Source organism: Gilbertella persicaria, assembly GCF_025201335.1.
Source record: "Gilbertella persicaria strain CBS 190.32 chromosome Unknown B0P05scaffold_17, whole genome shotgun sequence".
Lineage (NCBI taxonomy): Eukaryota > Fungi > Mucoromycota > Mucoromycetes > Mucorales > Choanephoraceae > Gilbertella > Gilbertella persicaria.
Genome location: NW_026251978.1, coordinates 203,830 through 224,714, shown reverse-complemented (window position 1 = coordinate 224,714; position 20,885 = coordinate 203,830). Strand labels below are relative to the sequence as shown.

General features: G+C 37.1%; 5 protein-coding genes across 5 annotated transcripts; 2 read left to right on the top strand and 3 right to left on the bottom strand.

Annotated features, from left to right (window-relative positions):
* Positions 1 to 908: 908 nt before the first annotated feature.
* On the top strand, positions 909 to 2,803 carry B0P05DRAFT_539508 (coth protein-domain-containing protein). The gene is made up of 2 exons (XM_051577956.1): positions 909 to 2,228; positions 2,281 to 2,803. The coding sequence occupies exons 1-2, from the start codon at positions 1,077 to 1,079 to the stop codon at positions 2,698 to 2,700; spliced, it is 1,572 nt and encodes a 523-aa protein (XP_051435455.1). The 5' UTR covers positions 909 to 1,076; the 3' UTR covers positions 2,701 to 2,803.
* An 805-nt stretch (positions 2,804 to 3,608) lies between these two features.
* Positions 3,609 to 8,972, top strand: B0P05DRAFT_490070 (uncharacterized protein). The gene is made up of 5 exons (XM_051575308.1): positions 3,609 to 3,731; positions 3,785 to 3,988; positions 4,043 to 4,069; positions 4,123 to 4,759; positions 4,807 to 8,972. Exons 1-5 carry the CDS (start codon positions 3,712 to 3,714, stop codon positions 8,881 to 8,883), a joined length of 4,965 nt encoding a protein of 1,654 aa, XP_051435454.1. The 5' UTR covers positions 3,609 to 3,711; the 3' UTR covers positions 8,884 to 8,972.
* A 567-nt stretch (positions 8,973 to 9,539) lies between these two features.
* On the bottom strand, positions 9,540 to 10,459 carry B0P05DRAFT_469059 (anaphase-promoting complex, cyclosome, subunit 4-domain-containing protein; the record flags this gene model as incomplete). Its single annotated transcript, XM_051574468.1, has 5 exons — positions 9,540 to 9,698; positions 9,845 to 9,945; positions 9,992 to 10,143; positions 10,193 to 10,323; positions 10,370 to 10,459. 5 exons carry the CDS (start codon positions 10,457 to 10,459, stop codon positions 9,540 to 9,542), a joined length of 633 nt encoding a protein of 210 aa, XP_051435453.1.
* Positions 10,460 to 10,901: 442 nt separating this feature from the next.
* Positions 10,902 to 11,601, bottom strand: B0P05DRAFT_469028 (uncharacterized protein; the record flags this gene model as incomplete). Its single annotated transcript, XM_051574466.1, has 4 exons — positions 10,902 to 11,022; positions 11,071 to 11,147; positions 11,193 to 11,362; positions 11,406 to 11,601. The coding sequence occupies 4 exons, from the start codon at positions 11,599 to 11,601 to the stop codon at positions 10,902 to 10,904; spliced, it is 564 nt and encodes a 187-aa protein (XP_051435452.1).
* A 7,836-nt stretch (positions 11,602 to 19,437) lies between these two features.
* On the bottom strand, positions 19,438 to 20,322 carry B0P05DRAFT_509103 (uncharacterized protein; the record flags this gene model as incomplete). Its single annotated transcript, XM_051575581.1, has 1 exon — positions 19,438 to 20,322. A coding segment is annotated over one exon (885 nt), but the record flags the coding sequence as incomplete, so codon positions are not given.
* Positions 20,323 to 20,885: the final 563 nt, after the last annotated feature.

Sequence of the window (20,885 nt, the reverse complement as noted above, 5' to 3'; positions counted from 1 at the left end):
GAAGAGGATTAGGGTTGCTCAAACCTCGAATACAGCAAGATTTACTAAAACTTACAAGTATAAAAACTGAACTAGTACAAAAACAAGAATTGAACTTTGCTTTTAAGCTCGAAAACATTGGGAATGGAGACGCTGTAAATAGCTTCATTTTAAATTAGTAGACTGTTGTACAACTTAGCGTCCCTTACAGAATTACAAACAATATCAATTGCAATTACATGCAATGGTGTAGATCAGATTTATTGATGTCAATGTCTGTAAGAATTCAATAGAATGACTCGTACACTTTATTCTTATTTTTATTTTTCGCTCGCTTAAACGCATGAACGGAAGCTGAAAAACAAAACATATTCTTTATTACCCTATAGAGTTAATAGTTATATATAGCAGGCTTATAAGAAACTTTAACTTAAAGTACAGCGTATTCCAGGGTTACTACTACTATTATTACTACTGCTACTACTAACAACAAATATTACAGATACATTCTAGAACAATGAACTCCTTATTGACCACCTTTTAAACGCATCAATGAAATACTGGAATTACTTAGCATTACATGTCAGGAGGTTTATACAACTTCAGCCAAGTTTTGTCCTACCTTGAAACAATTTTTCTGGCAAACATTTAGTACACAAATCAGAAATTTAAATTGCATTTCCGTGTATCATGTCGTCTTTCACTAAAGTAGCTGGAAAGGCAAAAAAAAACTACGAGTGCATGAGTGAATCTATATATACATATGTATAAATATATCTTTGCATATATGCATGCAGTTTAAGCAAAGGAGACAAAGCTGATTGAAAACGATTCAATTTTGCTTGTGCATGATATTCTTTATAGATGCTTTAATTGCACCAATTCACAAATGGTTTAAGTTTCTATCGTTTTTTGGTGGTAATTCCCAACTTTTGAATTCTAAATTGAAAACTGGTTTGCACTACTTTATTGTCTGTTAACTTTTTGAATGCTTTTTAGTTCTATTTTTGGAACGGTGATTTGGTTACTAAAAGTTTTGTATAAAAGGAGCTGTTAAACTGCTCTTTCTTTTGCATCCTCATCTTTTTTCTTTTTCAATGAAATTTTCTCTTTTTGCGGTTTCTGCCGGTTTACTTTCTTTAGCTCAAGCCGCTACTGTTGAATTCAAGATTGTTGCACCCGGCGCAAAGTCCGTTCAAGTTAGCGTCAATGGTCAACTCACTCAATTAAATGCACCCTATGCCAATGTTCCCTTCTATAATGGTACTGCTGAAATTGGTGCCTCTACTTCATACAACTATGTCGTTGATGGCAATGCTGAAACGTTCACTCGTGCTCTCTCCTCAAACATCACAGCCACCTTCAATGACTTCTTTGATCGTCCTATCACTGTAGCCAATATCCCTGCATTTCCTCGCCCCTTAGACAACGGCAAGCAATGGAACAGAGCTGATCAAAACCCTGATCTTTTTGACTCTAACTACATGCCCACCATCTTTGCTCATGGTGACCAATCCAGTTTGGATAACCTTGTTGAAAACGTTCCTAAAGAAAAGGTTACTGTTGATTTGACTTTTGTTGGTAGAGACTATGTTCAACAATTTACTAATGTCTCATTGGGCATTTCTGGTGCTGGTAAAAAGCACAATCCTGCCAAGCAATCTTGGAGAATGTATCTTTCCGAAGGTGATTATATCAACAACCGTAATATCTTCAAGATTCGTCATATGGAAGAAGATCCTACTCAAATGCGTGAGAAGCTTTATGCTGATGTCCTTCGTGCCATGGGTACCTATGCTAATCAAGCCAATATGGTCCGTTTCTTTATTAATGGTGAAGGTTTTGGTACTTTCAACATGCTTGAAGATGTCGATAGATACTCTTACATTCGTGCCAACTTTTATGCTGGTAACCCTCCCGCACAGATGGGTCCTGTCTACGATGGTGGTACTGGTGCTAGCTTCAAATACTCTGAAAACATGGATGACTATGCTGCTTTTGAAGCAACAAAGGGTTCTCCTGAAACCTATGAAGCCATTGCTCCTCTGGCCAAGGCTTTCCATGACACTGATGTCAAGGACAACAATGCTATTCAAGAATTCGAAAAGATGTTTGATATTGATCAATTCTTGCGCTTCATGGTTATGGAATACCTTACTGGTAGTTGGGATGCTTACTGGATGATGCAATCTAACGATGGCGCCTACAAGGACTATGCTAACAACAACACTTGGTATTACTTGGGTCAGGTAAGGAACAAGCGCATTATTTCAAATTGCAATGTACTTATTAATAATACAGGATTACGATGCCACCTTTGGTGTTAACCTTGCTGAGGATGTCATGAACCTCTCATACAAAGACTACCCTGCAAAATACCCTGATGCTGTCTTGATCAACGGCTTCCTCCAAAACGATGATCTTCGTACAAGATTTGAAACTTACCTTGTTGACACAGTCAAGAGTTTGTTCAATAACAATACTCTTGGCAACCACATCATGGCTTACCGTGAATACATTGCTCCTGACCTCAAATGGGATCGTTCTATTAAACAAAGATCACCCGGTATGGTCTTTGGCTGGAGCTATGAACAGACCTACGATGGTCTCTTTACTGAAGTTGTTGCACCTGGCGCAGAGAGTGGTGCTGCCTATGGTCTTACTCAATGGATTGCCATGAAAGCTGCTGTTGTTGCTAAAGAATTCAACTTCTCCTTGTAAAAAAACTGAATAATCATATCCCTTTATATCATAAGAAACAACAGATTAATACCTCTTGTAAAAATAAACGTAATTCTGTAATAAACTATTTACTATCAAAAAGGCTATTGACAACTTTTTCTTGTTTCGGATCATGTTCCGTTCCGAAAAACCCGATTTTTCTTTACTAACTTTTTGTAGATCTCAACCAAAATGGTCTGGATTACAACCAGTATTTCTTCTTTTGAATAGAAAGGCTATTCATAGAATGTACATTTTCAATAAAGGAATGCAAGGAAGCTTATTTTTTTTCTGAAAATACTTGCAAAATAAAGAATGGTAAAGGGGTGAAATTATTTTAACTAGCATGTGATGTTCATTTCAGTAGGACAGCTAAGCAAGAGCCACCAATACTTATATATGGTTTCTTGTCTACTTTCTTTTCCAAAAAGTTTCTTAGACAGCTTGACTTGAATGTGAGGAAATAAGGACCTATTCAAGTGCATTTGGTGTTCCTATAGGACCAAATCTTGAGACTTAAGATGTAATGTCCAAGTTCATATTTGAGAGGGACACAAAGAATGATTCTTCAGGAAAGTAAAGAAGAAAAACCAAAATTGATATTAACTTCTGTTTTGGCTTAGCAGTTATACAGACAGATTGTTCTATTTTTATTATAGTCTTCCTTAAACAACAAGCATATTTGTTTGAATAGAATTTCGAGTTTTATTGCTTTTTAAAAAAAAATGGACAACAATTGGTATTAAGGACTCATAAGAAAGGAATGCGTGCCAATCACAACAGATTGCTGTCATGCTTTAAAAAATAAATGACCAGATCAATAGTTACACACACTTCTAAGACTATACTAAACTTTCTTGTGTAATGATTTATACAAGGACCATCTGGCTTTTGCGCTACTTCCTTTCATTCTTCGTCTTTTTCTCTCTTTACTTTTTGTTTTTGATAAGACAACTAAAACCAACAGCCTTCTTTTTACTTTATTTATAGACCTATACTCATCTCGCTGGAATGACTTCAACAGCTGTGAGGTAGCCTTCATCTCTATGACCCTATAAATTTCGTTGCTTACCCATTAAAATAGAGTAGGCCTTCGTGTAAGACCTTTGACGCAAAAAGAACAGCTGGAGAATTGTACAGAATGTATTAGTTTTATACCAAATGAACCACAAATTTTAGTAGGCACCGATAAATCATTCACATATGATTATGTGTTTAGCAATGAATCTCACCAACAACAAGTCTACGAAAAAGCAGCCAAACCTTTATTGGAAAAACTTCTTAAAGGGTAAACTTGATTAAAAAAATATTTTTTTCTTTTTTTACTTACATTTCATATAAGATTTAATGCCACCATTCTTGCTTATGGGTAATATAAGCGCTCATTTAATTCTGATCTTTACTGATTATTTTTCCTTATAGTCAAACAGGTTCAGGAAAGACGTATAGTATGGGTACAGGCCTCGAGAATGCATCTAACCCTGAGCATGAAGGTAAGGAAAAGCAATATACTTTATATGCACGTTGCCGTTCATCGATTCACTCCTTTTTTTTCTTTTTGTATAATTTCTCATCCTATTTGTACAACTTGACAGGCATTGTACCACGTTGTATAGTTGACCTATTCCGAAACTTGGAGGAACAATCCGAGTCCAATCCAGACTTCAAATACGAAGTATACGTCTCCTTCTTGGAACTGTATAATGAAGAATTAATTGATTTATTAAGTCCACAACAACAGCAACTACCTGCTGCTTCAAAACGAAGGAGTGGCATGCCTCCACCTGCAGCTGCACCGGTTGAAGTAACAATTCGTGAAGATATAGCAGGCAATATCTACTGGAGTGGTGTCCGTGAAGAGCCTTGTAGTAACCCCGAGGAACTCCTGTCATTCTTGGCAAAGGGGTCGCTTTGTCGTACTGTTGGTTCAACTGACATGAACACTGTTTCTTCTCGTTCACATGCTGTGTTTTCAGTCATTTTAAAGCAACAAAAATCACCCTCTGAACCTTCATTAACAAGTAAATTTCATTTTGTCGATTTAGCTGGTTCCGAAAGAGTAAGCCTTTTTTCTTTCTTGCATTTTCTCAAACTAACGCTGTATAGTTAAAACGTACACATGCTCAAGGCGACAGAGCAAGAGAAGGTATCTCTATCAATTCGGGTCTGTTAGCATTGGGCAACGTCATTTCTGCACTGGGAGATGACGCTCGCCGTACCAGTCATGTTCCTTACCGTGACAGTAAATTGACACGTTTGTTACAAGATTCACTCGGTGGAAACAGCCAAACGTTGATGCTTGCGTGTGTATCACCGGCCGACTCTAATTTTATGGAAACCTTAAACACATTAAAGTATGCCAACCGTGCACGTAACATCAAAAACAAGGTCACTATCAACCAAGATTTCGCAGGATCTTCGATTGAAGTCAATCAACTTCGTGCTCAACTAGCAAGACTCAGGATGGAACTTGCTTCCGTAAGACAAGAGTCAAATGGCAATGACAAGACACGCTCTAATCATGCTGATGACGAAGTCCGTGCTTTGCGCTCCGAAGTAGCACGACTGCGGGACCGTATCCAAGACCTTTCGACAAATTTGATTCAAGTCACAAGCGAACGTGATACAATGGTTATGGAGCGCGAACTAGGCGAGTTTATGAACCAAACAGCTGACGAATCTCTGTCATCAAATGGTGATACTCCTGTTGTACAAAACTCGGTTAAGACACACCCGCTCATTGCTCAGTACCAGAAGACAATTGCTGATTTAACCAATGAACTCACTGATACACGCGACCGACTTGGGTTTTTAGAAAACACAAAATCTGCTGGTATGCATGCAATGGCTATGGGCAGTAGTACACCTATGAATTTTTCAGGCACAACTTCTTTTTATAGACCAGAAATCAGTATGTCTACCGCTCGCCGTCACAGTAATAAGCCTAGTCGCCGTGGAAAACGATCTGCCAATTCAAGCACAACAACCACTACACCAGCAAGGCGCCGAGTGGCAAGACGAGGTCCTTCTTTATCTCAGAGCTCAAGTCTAAAGACATCTCGAAAGAGACGTACCAAAAAACGTTACCAAAACGATGCCGATAGCGAAGATGATGATAAATATATTAAAGATAGCTTGAATGAAGATGAAATTAAACAAAGCATTGCTAAAGCCAAGGCAGAAATCCAAAAGGGCATGGAAGTGCTTGACTTGATCAAGCCTATGGAAGACGCAACTCAATCTTGGGAAGACGAATTGGAAGCATTCGAAAAGGCTGAAAAAGAAATGTATGAAAAAGCTAATCAAATTGAGCCTGTTGAATCAGACGAAGGCAACTACTCCGCAAGTTCTTCACCTATTGATGACAGTCAACGACAAGAAAACGATCTTGATTTAATGATGGAAATTGAAGCCTTGTCAGTACCTTCTTGGAATCACAAGTCAACCACAACGTCTGCTAGAAAGCCTCCTCGTCTTGAAGATGATACCGAATCGTCTACTGTATCCTACTCTTCCACAAGCTCCAATTTCATCAAACAACAAGAGTCTGTGATTTCTCAGACAGAAAAGCAAAATCCTCAACTTGTTCGTATGCTTCATCAAATCCAATCAGACATTCGTGTTAAAGAAGAACTTGTATCTCATCTCGAAAAGTCAGAAACCAAGTATGCTTTTATGCGTCGCAAGTTTGATGAAAAAGTATCTGAACTACACACTCAACTTGCAGAACTCCAAAAGGATAGAGATAGAGCCCTTGCCAAAACAAAATCTAGCTTCTCTTCCGTGCCCAACCGCAATGATATTTCTGTCCAGATTAAAGAAAAGCAGCAATTGATTGAAACACGCCAATTGTATGAAAACAAAATGAAGCAATTGGTACTAGAAATTCATGACTTGAAACGCAACTACACACGTACTATTAACAACTTACAATCTACGCGTAATCAGCATGAATCTTTGCTTAAATCACTTCGTGTGAATGTGGAAACTCTCAAGGTAGAAAAGAAGCGCATGATTAAGCGCATGAAGCAGGAGACTGAACGTGTACGTGAACAAATGGCCAAGCAAGAGCGCAAGATTTCCAAACTCCAAAGACAGCATACTGAAATTAGTCATGCTCGATTAAAATTGGAGAAAGAACATGAGGCTCAAAAATTAACTTTGAAGCGCCGTGATAAAGAAATTCTGATCAATAACAGTCAGTTGAAACAACTGATTGACGTCTTGAAGAAGGCGGTACGTGAAGGTGGATTGCTCGATGATCAATTGCTGGGCAAAGTGTCACATATTATTGGTGGTAACTTTGCTGCTGTCGCTCGCCGTGGTGGTATGCGTAACTTGCCAGGCTATCGTCAACCTCGTAAAAAGAAGAATCCCATTCCAGTTCAAGTACGAGTTGCTCGTAAAAAGGAGTTATTGGACAAAATGCTGTATCAGTTTATTCAAGGTAAACAAGCCATTGTTGAAATGGAGCAACTGTTGTTTAGAAGAGAAAGACTTGCCTCAGAAAAGATGGAGTTGTTGGAAGAACGTAAAAATATCTTTATGGCCGAAAAAGAAGCAGCTGATATGACAGGAGAACCTATGGACATGCTTGCTATTGACCTTGCTGATGAGCGTATTGATCTGTTGGAAGCAGAAATTTCATACTTATCTGCTCGCATTAGAGCATTGCAGTCTGAGGCTGCTGGTGAATCAGATGATATGGCCACTGTAGATGAACGTCTTCAAGAAAAGCGCAAGGTAACATTTGCTGATGATATTGTAAGTGATCCTCTACCAAGCGAAGAATGGGCTGACATGGATGCTCTTGAAGAGCAATTCAACGTGCCCTCTAATGCTGCTCCTGAGCTTGTTTATGATGCTACATTGAAACTCTTGAAGACTTTGGAGGCTGACGAATGTCGCAGTATCACAGAAGCACTTGTGGATGATATCTCAAATGCTCGTATGAGCGAATGTAATCGTCAAATGACCATGCAGAACTTGGAAAAGACCGTACAAGACTTGAGAAGAACTTTGATCGTCATGAAGCGTGCAGCTATTGCCACAACAGTTGAAAACGAACGTCGTATTCGTAAACTGGAAGAAAAGAACAGCGGTTTTAGCAAGAGTGGCAATCGTCTTGATGATAAGATTGAAGATTACATTATGAACAGTGGCAACACTATCTTCGATAAGATCTATGAAGATGGCCTTCGAGGCATGATCGGCACTCCTGAACCAGACTTTATACTCAATGATTCTCCCGATGAAGCCTCTTCTTCGACTTCTAGTTACGATAGAAGAAGTAGTACTCATTCTGATGGCTTAATACCTCCCCCTTCACCATTGACTCTCCCAGCATACACAAACAGCCCTTCTATGCTGACAACCAATCTGATGCTTTCTCCTACACGTCCTCCTACAAGTAATGGCATTCGTGCCCCTGCATCTTTGACTGAAAAAGGAAGTATGATGCGTGTCAGTAGCAGCAACTACCCCACAAGAGATTCTACTCCTTCTCCAGACCGATTCTACAATATGATCCAAAAACGTTTGTCATGGCAGCAACGTGTAGGTGGATCTGAATCACCTATTCCCATGACAATGGCTAATCCTGCTGAATTTGCACGCTATGCCATGGATCGCGAGTCTTCTACTTCTTCCATTCACAGTGGTCATTTGCGTCGTGCTTCTCTCCAGTCCGATTATTCTTCCTCACAAAATTCATACAATAATCATACAGGCCCTCCTACTGTATCTTCTTCCCAAAGCTCGTCTCGAAAGCGTGCATTTTCTGTTCAACAACCACCTGTTCAACCTCAATTGCTTCAACAAACATTAGCCAGAAGACGTGCCTCTTTACGTGAACTCTCCATGAAAGGAAGTAGCAATGTATCGCCCATGATTCATAATAGTACAACCAGTTATATGTCTGAGCATGACCTTGAGGTGAGTATGTCAATACAAAGAGGAGCTCCAAAACGTGCACCTGCGATTAGTATGTCAAATCTTGAACGGGTGGGCACACCTACAGGAGGCAATGTATTCCGTCGCTTATCTCAAACACCAACACGTGCATCTCAAGCAAAGATATCGCATCGTCATAGTAGCAGTAGCATGGATGAGCTCAGATTGCATTGGGAGCAACAAGAGCAAAGATCCTCAAGTGCCATGAGTGGCTCTTATTGTGGTGATTAATTCTTTTTATTGTAATACTACATTGTGTACTATTTTGTAATCTCTTAATTCTTTTTATATATATCATGTTAAATATTTTTTGAATAAACACTTCTTTATTCGCCCTCTTCTTCTTCATCCATTGAGAGCACTTTTGAATACCCATTTGATGCTATTACACAAAAGATTCGTCGCCTTTCTCGTCCATTACAACCTATCTTGACATCCAACATACTGCGTAAAGTCTGAACACGAACAGGCTCAAAGAACAAAATTAATGCATTATATAGACAAAACGAGTGTGCTTACCTCTAGACTATCTGATACTAACTCATCTCCTGTTAAGTTTTTAAATTCAAGTCTGTCCAAAAAAACTGTCTGCAGATATGTTTCTATTATAAAGGATGAGCAATAACACTGTTTCCTCTGCATAACTTACCATCTTGTCCTTCCACTAAAATGCTTAACTCTTTATCATCAAAGAACTCAAAATCAGTTATTGGACCTGTAGTAATTAAAGATGTATATTGCATAATCGAGTGCTTGATCTCTTTTCTCAAAACAATCACTAATGAATGATTAGTGCATGTAATAAGTATTTCACTTACGACTTGGTTTTGGACTGAGTTGGACGAGGGCATAGAAGATAGTTTGCTTAGTAGGCTAATTCAAACTCATTAACGCATAATTTCATTAAAAGAAAAAGCGCTTACTGAAGTGATTGAAACAATCTTTTGCTTCGGTTGGTTTTGTAACAAGATACCATCAAGCGTGAATGAACTAATAGAAGCAACACAGATCTTAGTAGAAAATATTTTCGAAGGTTTCTTGAGCATCTTTTCACAGCAAATGGATAGGTCGCTTAATCGTTCAATGAGGCTTTTTTGTTGTTCTGATGTTTGTGAGTTGAAAGGATATCTTCTCTTCTTCTTTTTTTTGTTTTACCTGTCGAAATGAAATAAGGTGCCATATAATCCTTGACAAAGTTTGTATCTAAATACGTGAGAACTAATTCTGGTTCTTCACAAAGACTTGATTGATTCTCGAACTCAACAGAATCAGCAGCAGATATTTTTTGAGAAACTTGGTTTGGTAAATTAGCTGGAATCACTTGTTGAATTTAACATACCGGCTGATATCCATTGAATAAATGCTTCAAAAGACTTTGTTAAGATATTGAGTGATTTGGTATAATCAAGCATTTGTCTGACAAATTGTTGTATGCATTCAATACACGTCTCTACTGAACTTGTCTCTAGAAAATCACCATAACGCTGTGTCCTAAAGTTTAATTTTTAGCATACTGTTTATATAGAAAAGAAAGATTCACCATAAGCTATAGCCTAATAATTTGCTCAACTCAAGCTGTATTCTATCGCATGCTGGCAGGACATACTGGCAAGCTGTCACAAGCGAATTTTGGTATCCATGTGTCATGGTGCTTTCCCATTCTTTGATTTTCTAGAAAAATACTATCAATTCTATTGATTTTTTGGTTGTATTGTACCTGAGGTGTGAGAAAGTCTGTAAAAAACTCTTGCAGTGATTCAGTTACATTTCCAGTGGCCAAAGTACCGATAAGATCCACTTCAGGCATAGCATTTGCTTCCTCTAAAACAACAATAAGATAAGTATAACGTATTTAATCAGGCTTACCATTGTGATTAGTGATGTTCTCTGCAGCCATTGCGGCAATTCTTCGAGAAAATGCTGTATAAGAATCGTAATGCCTTTTTAGTACCTGGGTTGAGAATTCTGTATATTGAAGTAAATAGTTTAATTGAGCTTGTCTTTCTGATATGCTAAAGATTTCTTCTTTTCGTTGATCCAAGAATTCAGTATTAATTGTATAAAATCTGAATTCATTTGCTGCTGATTTAGTTAAGATCTGCAAGCTTGACGTGCTTTGAGCAATAGAGATGTCAATGATGGACGAGTCTTTATCATACTCTTTGAGACTGATATGACAGATAGGGTATATGCCACTTAGTCTATGAAATAAAGAAGTTCAGTTTTTATAATTGTTTCTCTGTATAGGCTTACAAGGTATGTACACGACCATTTTGATCACCAATAAACAGCAATGTTTGTGTGTCAGAATGTTTGACAGGTTTATTAGGTAGATTTGGTCTTTTATTTTTTGGCAATAGAAAGCGAGATCTAATAACGGTTAAATGATGGTTCTTTTTTTTTTGGCCATACACTTACAATGGTTCTAATGGCCGCTCATTGCTTAATAATGGTAATGCAGACTCCAAATCAAATGCATTACTATCAAATCCCTCCTAATAACATTGAAGTTCATAAAAAAATATACAGCCAAAACTTACTATTTTCATCTGGCTCTTATTGTAGTTATAGTTTGTCCATACAAGAGAAGTAATTGGCACATTCTTTTCTGGATTTGTTTCATGCCAACAAGGAGAAATACTAGGCGAATGATATCGAATATCAACTTTGTATACTGTTCCGTCCTCACACCCAAGAACAAATTCCTTTCCTATAATGTGTTAGTATAGAATAAATAGGTATAGACATGTTACCGTTGGGATTCCAAGTGGTAACTCTGATGTCGGAATCAATCTGATCTTCAACAGACCAAACTAAATCAACGCCATTTCGATAAAGAAAAAGATGGTTTAAAGGGGATACAAATAGAACAAGATCAGTTGTAGGACACCAAGATATAAACTTGATATCTTCATATAGTATCTTTTCGCCAAAGAGTGGAAAAGACATGAAGAAACAAAGAATATGTTTTTTTTACTGTCATATTTTGTAATCGTGACTGCAGTTCCAAAACCAGGTACGCATGAATTATCGAAGTAAAACGCTCTATATTTCAAGGCATAATTGTTGTAAGCATTACTACAAGATTTAAAGCGTTTCAAATCTTAATAGATATTCTTTCTTGATATAAATAAATGGTTTTTATGCGTTCAATAAATAGCTGGTTTCTTTATGAATATAATGAATAAACTTTTTTCTCTTTTCAAAAACAATGAAAGTGATATAGAGTAAGACATATACAGTTATGAGAAGGCCATCTTAGCCCAAACCTTGAGAGTGATTGCTCCAGTCCAATTAGTCGGCTTTTTCTATAGTAAGCGACACATTCAGCTTAAGAAGGCGTAATGTCATTTGCATAATTTAATGAAGTTAATGATTCATTGTATAGAGAAAGGCTCAAATAAGCAATGCATATTTATGTACATAACCCGAAAATTTTCTTTATGTTGCAACATATCTTTTGAACTATTTCTTTAGTTTATATATAATATAATAGTTGAGTTATACAAGAACGAAACTTCAAATTGAAAGGGAGTTTCATGTATAAAAGAATATTACAACCTTTTTTCTAACATTCACAGTATATAATGAACTTTAAATGTAGATTTGAAGCCAATGCTCAGGTTGATTCGACTTTTTCATCTTGGAAAACTCGCTTTCTTTTCATTAGAAGTATTTGGACATGGTCTTTCTTCACTTCAGCTGGATCAGACCTACATTGGATCATTCTAAAAATTTCTAATAGTTTTGTTTTTTTTTTTCATCTCGGACCTCCGTGAATCCTCCATGGGTCAAAAAATGAATTTCACCCAACAGCCAAACCAATGGCACCATTCAAAAGGACATTTTCTAAATGAAAAAAACGGGCTGTTCTGATAGTCTGATTGTCGAGTAATGGTCCATCAAAGAATGATGCATTTAGGCAGTGTTTTGAGCATTTTTGCCCTAAGCACCATATAAAACATGTTAGCTACAGATATTTTTATAGCACAATAGGTCATTTTGGGTACGAAATAAAATAGGAATATAAAAATATAGGCACCTTATAATGTAAATGTGGGAGCAAATGAACATAGAATATGCAAGATGACTATGTACGGAGATTGAGATGGAAGTCAACTTCGATTCTTCATCCTACCACAATAAGAATTGAGCGTTTGCTGAGAACTGCATGAATACGCAGCTATTGGGCTTTGGTGTAGTGACAAAAGTTGTGGATTTTTACTTTCTGAGTCTAGTAAAGTAAAGAACGCTTCAACTTTGCTGCCAAAATCTTAAGAAAATGGACAAAAATGTTTCTAAGTTTTTTCATTCATATCTCATCATTGCTATACCACAATTGACAATTAAACGTATTCACTAAAATCTAGAGCCTCTGGTGCTCATTTTGAGTATTTAAGCTTGTTGACAACTCTATTTTTTATCGTATAACATCAAAAAGAAGCTCAGAGAGTTGTCAGGTTGGATATTGCCATGACTAACACTCTTTGGTTTTGAGAGATTTTTGGCCATTTCTTACATGTCACTTTTTTTGTCCAAATCAACTCCAAAGGTATCATATAAGATAGTAAGCATTGTTTTTATGCACCTAAATTATTCATGCGTATATAAACAGGCTTTACAATGTCTTCATATTTCTAGGAAAAAGAAGAAGACCTACCTTTTTTTTTTACTGTCAAATCATTCATCTGCCTGGATCCTTTGCTACATGGGTTAGGTATGTGCCATCAAGTAGCTTATCCAAATAGAATATCTTGATAAAAAGACGATTGATCTATTTAGATAAAAAGAAAGCGAAGATTTGCTTGTAAAAGTGTCAAAGCGTGGATGAAAATTCACATCAACTTTATGAGGCATTAAATCCGGTATAAATTATCAATAGCATCATATATTTACAACTATAACTTAACTACTTTCTTCATATGTATTAAAGGCGCATCTAGCTTAAAGGTACAATCTTATTTGCATGATTTGATCCTATATCTTCAACGAATAAATGTCTTGAAATAAATAATTTGCAACTAATTATGCAGTCGTTGCCTTTTTGATAGTGTCAAATTAATAAAAAAAATTTGAATATCAACCCGTTAATCACACTGAGCTGGTATTAGATTGACTGGTTCATCTAATGTGGGTCCTTGTACAGCAGTAATCAGTAAGTTATCTGGATTAATCTTTTACTACTTAAATTTCTGTATGGAGTAAAGTCCTTCACAGGTCATGCTGAACCCTGATACAAGCAATCATCTAAAGATTTAGACCTATTCTTGACTCAATAAACCGCATTATTTGTTCGATCTTGATTTTTCTGTTGTTATTTGACATTGATAAGTTAGCAAGAAATGGTATGTATGAGCATAGATGAGGAAAAGCAAAATAAGGCAAGAAATAACAAGAAATAGCACAAACAAACAAATACAAGCATGAATGAGCAAGGAATAGCAGAACTAGCATAAAATAGTAAAAAAAAAAAAAAAAAAAAAAAAAAAAGCAAAAAAGGCATGAATGAGCAGTGACCAGTAAATTTAAATTTCTCGAACTTGTTCAGTCCCTCTTAAGGGAACAAGGATAAAAATGCATATAGGAAAAGGTTTTTTTTTTGTATTGAATGAAATTTTATTAGTAAAAATAAAAACATTGAAGGATGGTCAAGTGTACACAGAGTGAAGTGACTTACCATATAATTATCTTTTCTATTGTCTATTAAGCAGTTTTGTTCTTCATTTTTGATATCTTGAGTATTTCTTTGGTGATTCTTTTGGTGATTCTTTCAGGGTCAAAGGGCACTCCATGGAAATGTTGTTGGAAATGACCGCCCCAGATTGATCTGATAAGTGTCGCAAAGAAGTCAAATATATTGATCTTGACATCTAAGTTGTAAATGAGGTATCTTGATAGTGTGAGATTTTTAAGATCTTGGAATATTTTATCTGAATCAATTTCGATTGGGTAGCCAAGGAACTTGTTGAATATATATTGCCAAATCATTGCCTTATTGCCACAAGAGATCAGTAGGTGTTTGGCATCTTCTATTTCATTGCAACTGACACATCGATCATTTTCGATGTCTTTTATTTTTCTTTGGAATAGGAATTCTCTGCTTGGGATTCTGCTGTGTATCATTTTGAACCAGATGTTCCTCACGGATTGATGCATTGGTGCCTTATAGAATTGTTTCCATTGACGGGACTTGATGTTGGCATTGAAGTCGCTTGGCATTTGCAATGGAATGTTCTCCAGCATTATTCTTCTGACGCCTTGGTTGTTCAGGGACAAAATTTCACTGTTTTCATATTGTAGCTCCTTCAGATACTTCTTAAAGCCCACGCAGTGCTGAGTCTCTCCTATGGTATTTTGTTCGATATGTCGCAGAAAGAATTGCTTGAACTGTAATGTATTGCAGGAAGTGTATCTCTTCAATTTTGCTAGTATTACTGGTCTATTACAATGGAGTTTGCTTTTGAAGACAATACGGTTGGTTGTTAAGTCAAGGTTAAAAAAATGTTGAACTAGGCTTTTCTTTGCGGTTGGACTGCCAATGAATGTCAGCTCAGCGTTGTCTTCCCAGTCTTTGAAAACAGCTGAAAGTGGTAGGGTTATACAATCGATAGCTGATAATGATATTTGGGCTTCGTCTTTTGGTCTACAGAATTTTGTCAAAACATCCATTGTTTCAAAGATCGGTCTAAGCGCACCCTCTTTGTTCACAGATCTTTTGTATCTAGAGTCGGGGAAGAGCACAATGGATTCAAGGCTTGGGTTATTTGTTTCAACTTGAAGAATGTATACCATCATATTATACAGGTACTTTGGGATTCGTTTGAATTGCTCATAGTTGAGCAGAGCTTCAATATATCTCATCTGTAGAGATCCTTGTTGGGCAAACAAGTTTAACAGTCCCAGACCTCCTTTAGCCTTAGGTAGGTAAAAGACATCCTTCTTGATTTGCAATTTCTTCTCATCGACTGTATACTGGTAAATGATTGAGTTCAAGGTCGAAAGTACAGCTTTGAGTAGTAGTGTCAATCTGAGCACATGCCATAGTTTGGAGAGTATTATTGTGTTGGCTATATTTGCCCTACCGTACATAGAGATATTTCTTGTTTTGAAAAAGGCCACTTGAGCTCTGATTCTTCCAGTCATTTCGGCCACAAACACATTTCTCTGTTGTTTTGTTACGTAAATTGGGTATCCAAGGTATTTGATATAATCAGCACTGTTGTAGTCGTACTATTTCATACGTTGTTGGATGTACGTTTTCAATCTTACCCCAAAATATCCATTCATTTTACCTCCATGTAGTGGAAAGGCTTGGGACTTTTCGTAGTTAATCTTGGAGTTTGGCGCTTGACTATATGTCTTGAGACATTCTTCCATTTGCATATACTCCGATCTAGATTTGACAAATATGATAATATCATCTGCATAGGCTAAGACCTTGACAGGTGGTGGAGGAGTGAGTTGAACTGTTCTTTGATCTGCTGGTTTGGTAGCTTGAATTAAATATCCTGAGATACTGTCATTGTTAATAATTGTTAGCAGGAATGGCTCAATGGCAAAGTTGAAAAGTATTGGTGATATAGAGTCTCCTTGTCTTAGTCCTCTTCGCTGTTTCACTGGATTTGATAGAAGCCCATTCATGTTGATGAAAATTTCATTGTCAAAGAAAAGGTTCTGTATGCATCTAACAAATTCGTTAGGAAAGCCAAACTTCAATAGTACTTGTGTAAGATAGTATGGATGAACCCTGTCATAAGCTTTGTTATTATCAAGCATCACTCCAACGTATTCTTCAAATTCTTGGTTGTTTCCTGCTCTGGTCATTTTGGCATTGTCGATCATCATTCTAAGAGCTAAACCTTGGTCTCCAATAAAGCGCCTTGGCATAAATCCAGTTTGGAATTTGGTGATAAGCCGATTGGCGATTTCCATTATTCTTGCATTCATTAGCCTAGTGAAAACTTTACAGTCTGTATTTATCAGCGTGATTGGCCTCCAGTTTCCTAAGTCTGATAAGTCCCCTTTTTTTGGTAGCAATACAGCACACGCTTGCTGCCATGATCTTGGAAATTTTCCTAGCTTGATAGCATCATTGTAGACTTGTGTTATGATATCTCGACAGCTTGGTTGGTTAACGATGATATTGAGTATCTCATATGGGATGCCATCTAGCCCTGGGCTACTTTTACGTGGACTTCGTTGTGTACCTAGTATGATGTCTTCATAGTAAATCTCTTCAATCAATCTGTCGCTCTCTTCTTTAGACACGACTTTGTTAATTTGGTTCGTCATAGATTCTAAACTGTTTATGTCAATTCTCTCTTCTGTATACAACTTGGAGTAGAACGATTGGACAGCTTCTAGCTTGGCGTTAGTGTCTGTACATTCATTACCAGTGGCTGGATGTTTCAAAATGCCCATTGTCTTTTTCTCTTGTCGCCGCTTGATAGTGCTTTTGATGTAGGATGGAGACTTTTCGTTGTTTTCCATCCATCTCTGACCGGCTCTGAGTCTATCTGTATTGCTTTTCTCTTCCTGTAGTTTGGTGATTTGATTCTGGACTGGAGGTAGTAGTGCATTTAAACATACAGGGTCTTGACCATAGAGTCGTAGCAACTTGTTTCGTTCTCCATTCAGTTCTTTCAACCTCTTTTCTCTCCACTGGTTATGGTGACGGCAGAAGTTGACTGTTACTTTCTTAACCATATTCTTAATTGAATCCCACTTGTCTTGTGCTGACATTGCCGGGTCTAACTTATGTTGTATATATTTGTCAAGTTCACTTTTCAATTTGTTAGTGTATCTTTCATTTTTGGCAAGATATGGATTGCCTCTCCATATGCCTTTCCCATTGTTCTGTAGCTCAATAGTCAGAGTTTTCTTTAGTAGTGCATGATCTGTGTATTTGTCACTCAGGAATTCTACTTCGCCATCGGACATTTGCTTGAAAGTGTTGAGTCCTGCAAATATGTAGTCAATGGTTGATAAAGATGCCTTGTCGCTTCGCTTTTGGATGCAAGTATAGTCGTTGTTGTGAACATATATGAATTCATATGCATAGATCAATAAATGATGATCATGGCAAAAAACCAGATCACATCTATGGCAATTGCAATGGATCTATAGTCACTGACATTCACTCATTCTACTAGAAGTACTACATCATCCTCATAGACAGAGATTATGAACCTAGTGACTCTGTTATTATTAATGGCACTCATAAAGTGACAGTTAGAGCTGACAAATACATTGGCATTGGCATTTGACAAATATGTAATAGTTTATTCAAGTTCAGGTCAGATCATCTACTATTGGCTGAGCTGACAACTTCCTCTAAAGGCATTTCTCTTAATTGCTCCTGATCTAACAAATCAATCCGTAGTCAAGAAGCTAACCCAAAACAATACTTTGACCGAGAAGAAAAAGTATAAATACCTTGACATTTTATAGCAATTGAAAGATAACATTTTTTGGAGAAATAAAAACCTATACAAGTTCTAACGGACTTTCTCTGTGTTCTTACCTTTTCTCTTATTGAATATCTACTCTCTCTTCATCTCACAACAGTCGTATCGCTCGCCTTGTTGATTTATGCAGTCTTTCATATGACCCTTGATGAATTCGATCAGTTGTTGAGGTTTAGCTTTTGTTCTTGTAGAGTGTTTGCTTGCGCTATCAAAACTAAAGTTAAAATCACCAGCCATGATTAGGTCGGGAATCATCTCGGGCGTCTTGAGTAGTAGATTGCTTATTGCTTTAAAAAAATTGTTTCTCTCAGTCACCTGTTTAGTTTTTAGACCTTATTGTGCATATAGATTCATGATGTATGCAGGCGGAGTAGAGTTGTCAACCGTTGTTAGCTTAGCTAGTATCATTCTTCCATCTTTAGATACTTTGATTTCCACTAGATTTAGAGCATTGTTGAAGTTGATTATTGAGCAATGTTTTGTCCAAATTGCTTGATGATAGTTGAACTTGAATCTCATATTGTTTATGGTTTCTTCAAAGGTGAGAGTTGGTATATTGGTTTCTTGACATAGAAGCACATTCAATTTCTTGCTCTTCAGTAAAGCAATAAAATCGTCTGTGGTTTGTTGATTAGTGTTCATATGTAAGTTTCTGCAGTTGACAGAACCTATTTTAATGTGTAATTGTTTGTATGTATTCATTTTTTTTGTATAAATATATTTTTTTAACTCTTTTTTTTTACTTCTTTTTTTTTTTTTAAAGAACCAATTATTAGTCCAGCTCATTCATTTTCTCCCCACCATTTTCAGGAGAAGGAAAAGACGTTTGAGTGACAGTTTCACTTTCTATGTTTTTGCTGAGTCTTTTAGTATTTGGAGTCAAAGATTCTCTTGTTTTAGGAGAGAGAGCGTCTTCCAAGTTACGCTTGATTGTCCTGTCTAGTTTACTTTTCTCTTTACTAGTCAAACTGACTGAGTGTCTGAGAGTGATGATATCGTCTAGCTTTTTGGTTTGTTGACTTCTGGAACTTCTTGGTGTAGAGACTGACTTGGTGGGAACGGCTTCCTTCATAGGCTGGCTTGGTTCGCTAGTACATCTACTCATCATTACATTTCTGTTCTCCAAGTCTACTGCTTCTTCCATAATAGTCGTTTCACTTTCTACTGCCTGTGGCTTTGTATCATTCTTGAGTAAATCGAGCAAGTTGATTTCCCGTCTAGTTCCTGCAGCGTTGGTGGTTATAAAGTCAGATGTCATACTTGACTCCTCTTCAGGTACAGACTTTCCAATTTTGGATATTCCTGCTTGTTTGTTTGCTTTAGGTTCACGATTCCAAGGTGCCGTAGGGCATTTAGCTTGCAGATGGTTAGGACTCTTGCAGCGGAAGCATAGCTTTCTCATTCTCTTGGGGCAGTCAAACTTGATGTGCTCGTCTGTATGGCAGTCAGTGCAAATAGGTTTCATTTGAGACCAAACGATGTTCAGTAATACTCCTGGGAAACCTACAAGTTCCACTTGGGGAGTGAGCTCAGCTGCATACGTTGCTTCTTTTAATTTATCCCTATTGAGTGTAGCAAAACCGCGACCGGTGAACCAATCGGAGTCAGCGCACTTGGAGATACCAATGTTCAAAATGTCGCCAAAGCGTTCAAAGGTATTGATCAATGCTGTCTTCAATACTTCTTCTTCCATGAGGGGAATTTCAGATATACCAATGTTGATTACCATTGCAGAATGGTCAAGGGTCTTGTTCAGTTCAATTTTCTTTCCATTCACTACAAATTCTTTAAGGAGAGCGTCTCTACATGCGTTTTCAGTCGAGAAACCAAGCTCTATAGCCTTTCTTTTGTTCTTGCCAATTACTCTAGGTTTGAGGCCAAGGCATTTGGGAAATTGTTCGCGCAATATTTTGAGTAAAGGCTTGTCTTTAAATTCCATGCCCAAAAATTGGGCGCAGTCGATTACAATTGAGTTTCGTTCTTTAGCTTCCACAAAGGTTGAATAGGCGTTGAGAGGTTTAAAACTACCATTCTCAACATTTGGTGACACTTCAAAGATGTGTCGTTTTTGAGCTTTAAATGCGCCTTTAAAAGATTGATAAGAGAATAGTTGACTGCTTGGATTATGGCTAGAATCCAACGTTGAACCGCCTTGTGGGGAGGTCCTACGTTTATCACTCTGATAATTAAGCGAAAGAGCCATCAAAGTTGGAAAAGGTATTAGTCTAATAATGTCTGCGGACGTATGTCTGTAGCCAAAGAAGGAAGAGAGAGAGCTGATTGGTTGTTGGTGTGGTGCTCTGAGCACTTTCAATACAAAATACAATAAATAGTCTCTCATGTTATAAATGAATAATCACTTATAGCACTATACATCATAAATATAAAGTAAGCATTGTATAATGACAGTAAATAACGGCAACTGGGATAATATGGATATTTACAAATAAGGAAACCATAATTGTACCTTTTAGGTAACCAGGAGAATTAAAGGAGAATTTACATAGTCAATTCCCGGGCACAAGCTGTCAAAGTGTTAAGTAATCAATAATCATTTTTTTGTAATAAAGAAGTACTGAACAGTCTCACTGTATTTCTTTGTTTTCCTTTCCATTCAATTCTATTTCATTTCACAACCCAAACACCACAGTTGGAAAGAGCAAAATATTCATGACAGCATGCTTCATAGAGGCAATTTATAATTGGAGGAAGTTTACAGGCGTCTATTCGACACGCTGCGAGTTAGTTAAATCTGATACGTGAATG

Coding starts and splice junctions, on each gene's coding strand:
- B0P05DRAFT_490070 (XM_051575308.1), top strand. CDS start 3,712: ATGACTTCAACAGCTGTGAG. Junction 3,732..3,784: donor ATGACTTCAACAGCTGTGAG/GTAGCCTTCATC, acceptor CCATTAAAATAG/AGTAGGCCTTCGTGTAAGAC. Junction 3,989..4,042: donor TTGGAAAAACTTCTTAAAGG/GTAAACTTGATT, acceptor ATTTCATATAAG/ATTTAATGCCACCATTCTTG.
- B0P05DRAFT_539508 (XM_051577956.1), top strand. CDS start 1,077: ATGAAATTTTCTCTTTTTGCGGTTTCTGCCGGTTTACTTTCTTTAGCT. Junction 2,229..2,280: donor CTTGGTATTACTTGGGTCAG/GTAAGGAACAAG, acceptor TTAATAATACAG/GATTACGATGCCACCTTTGG.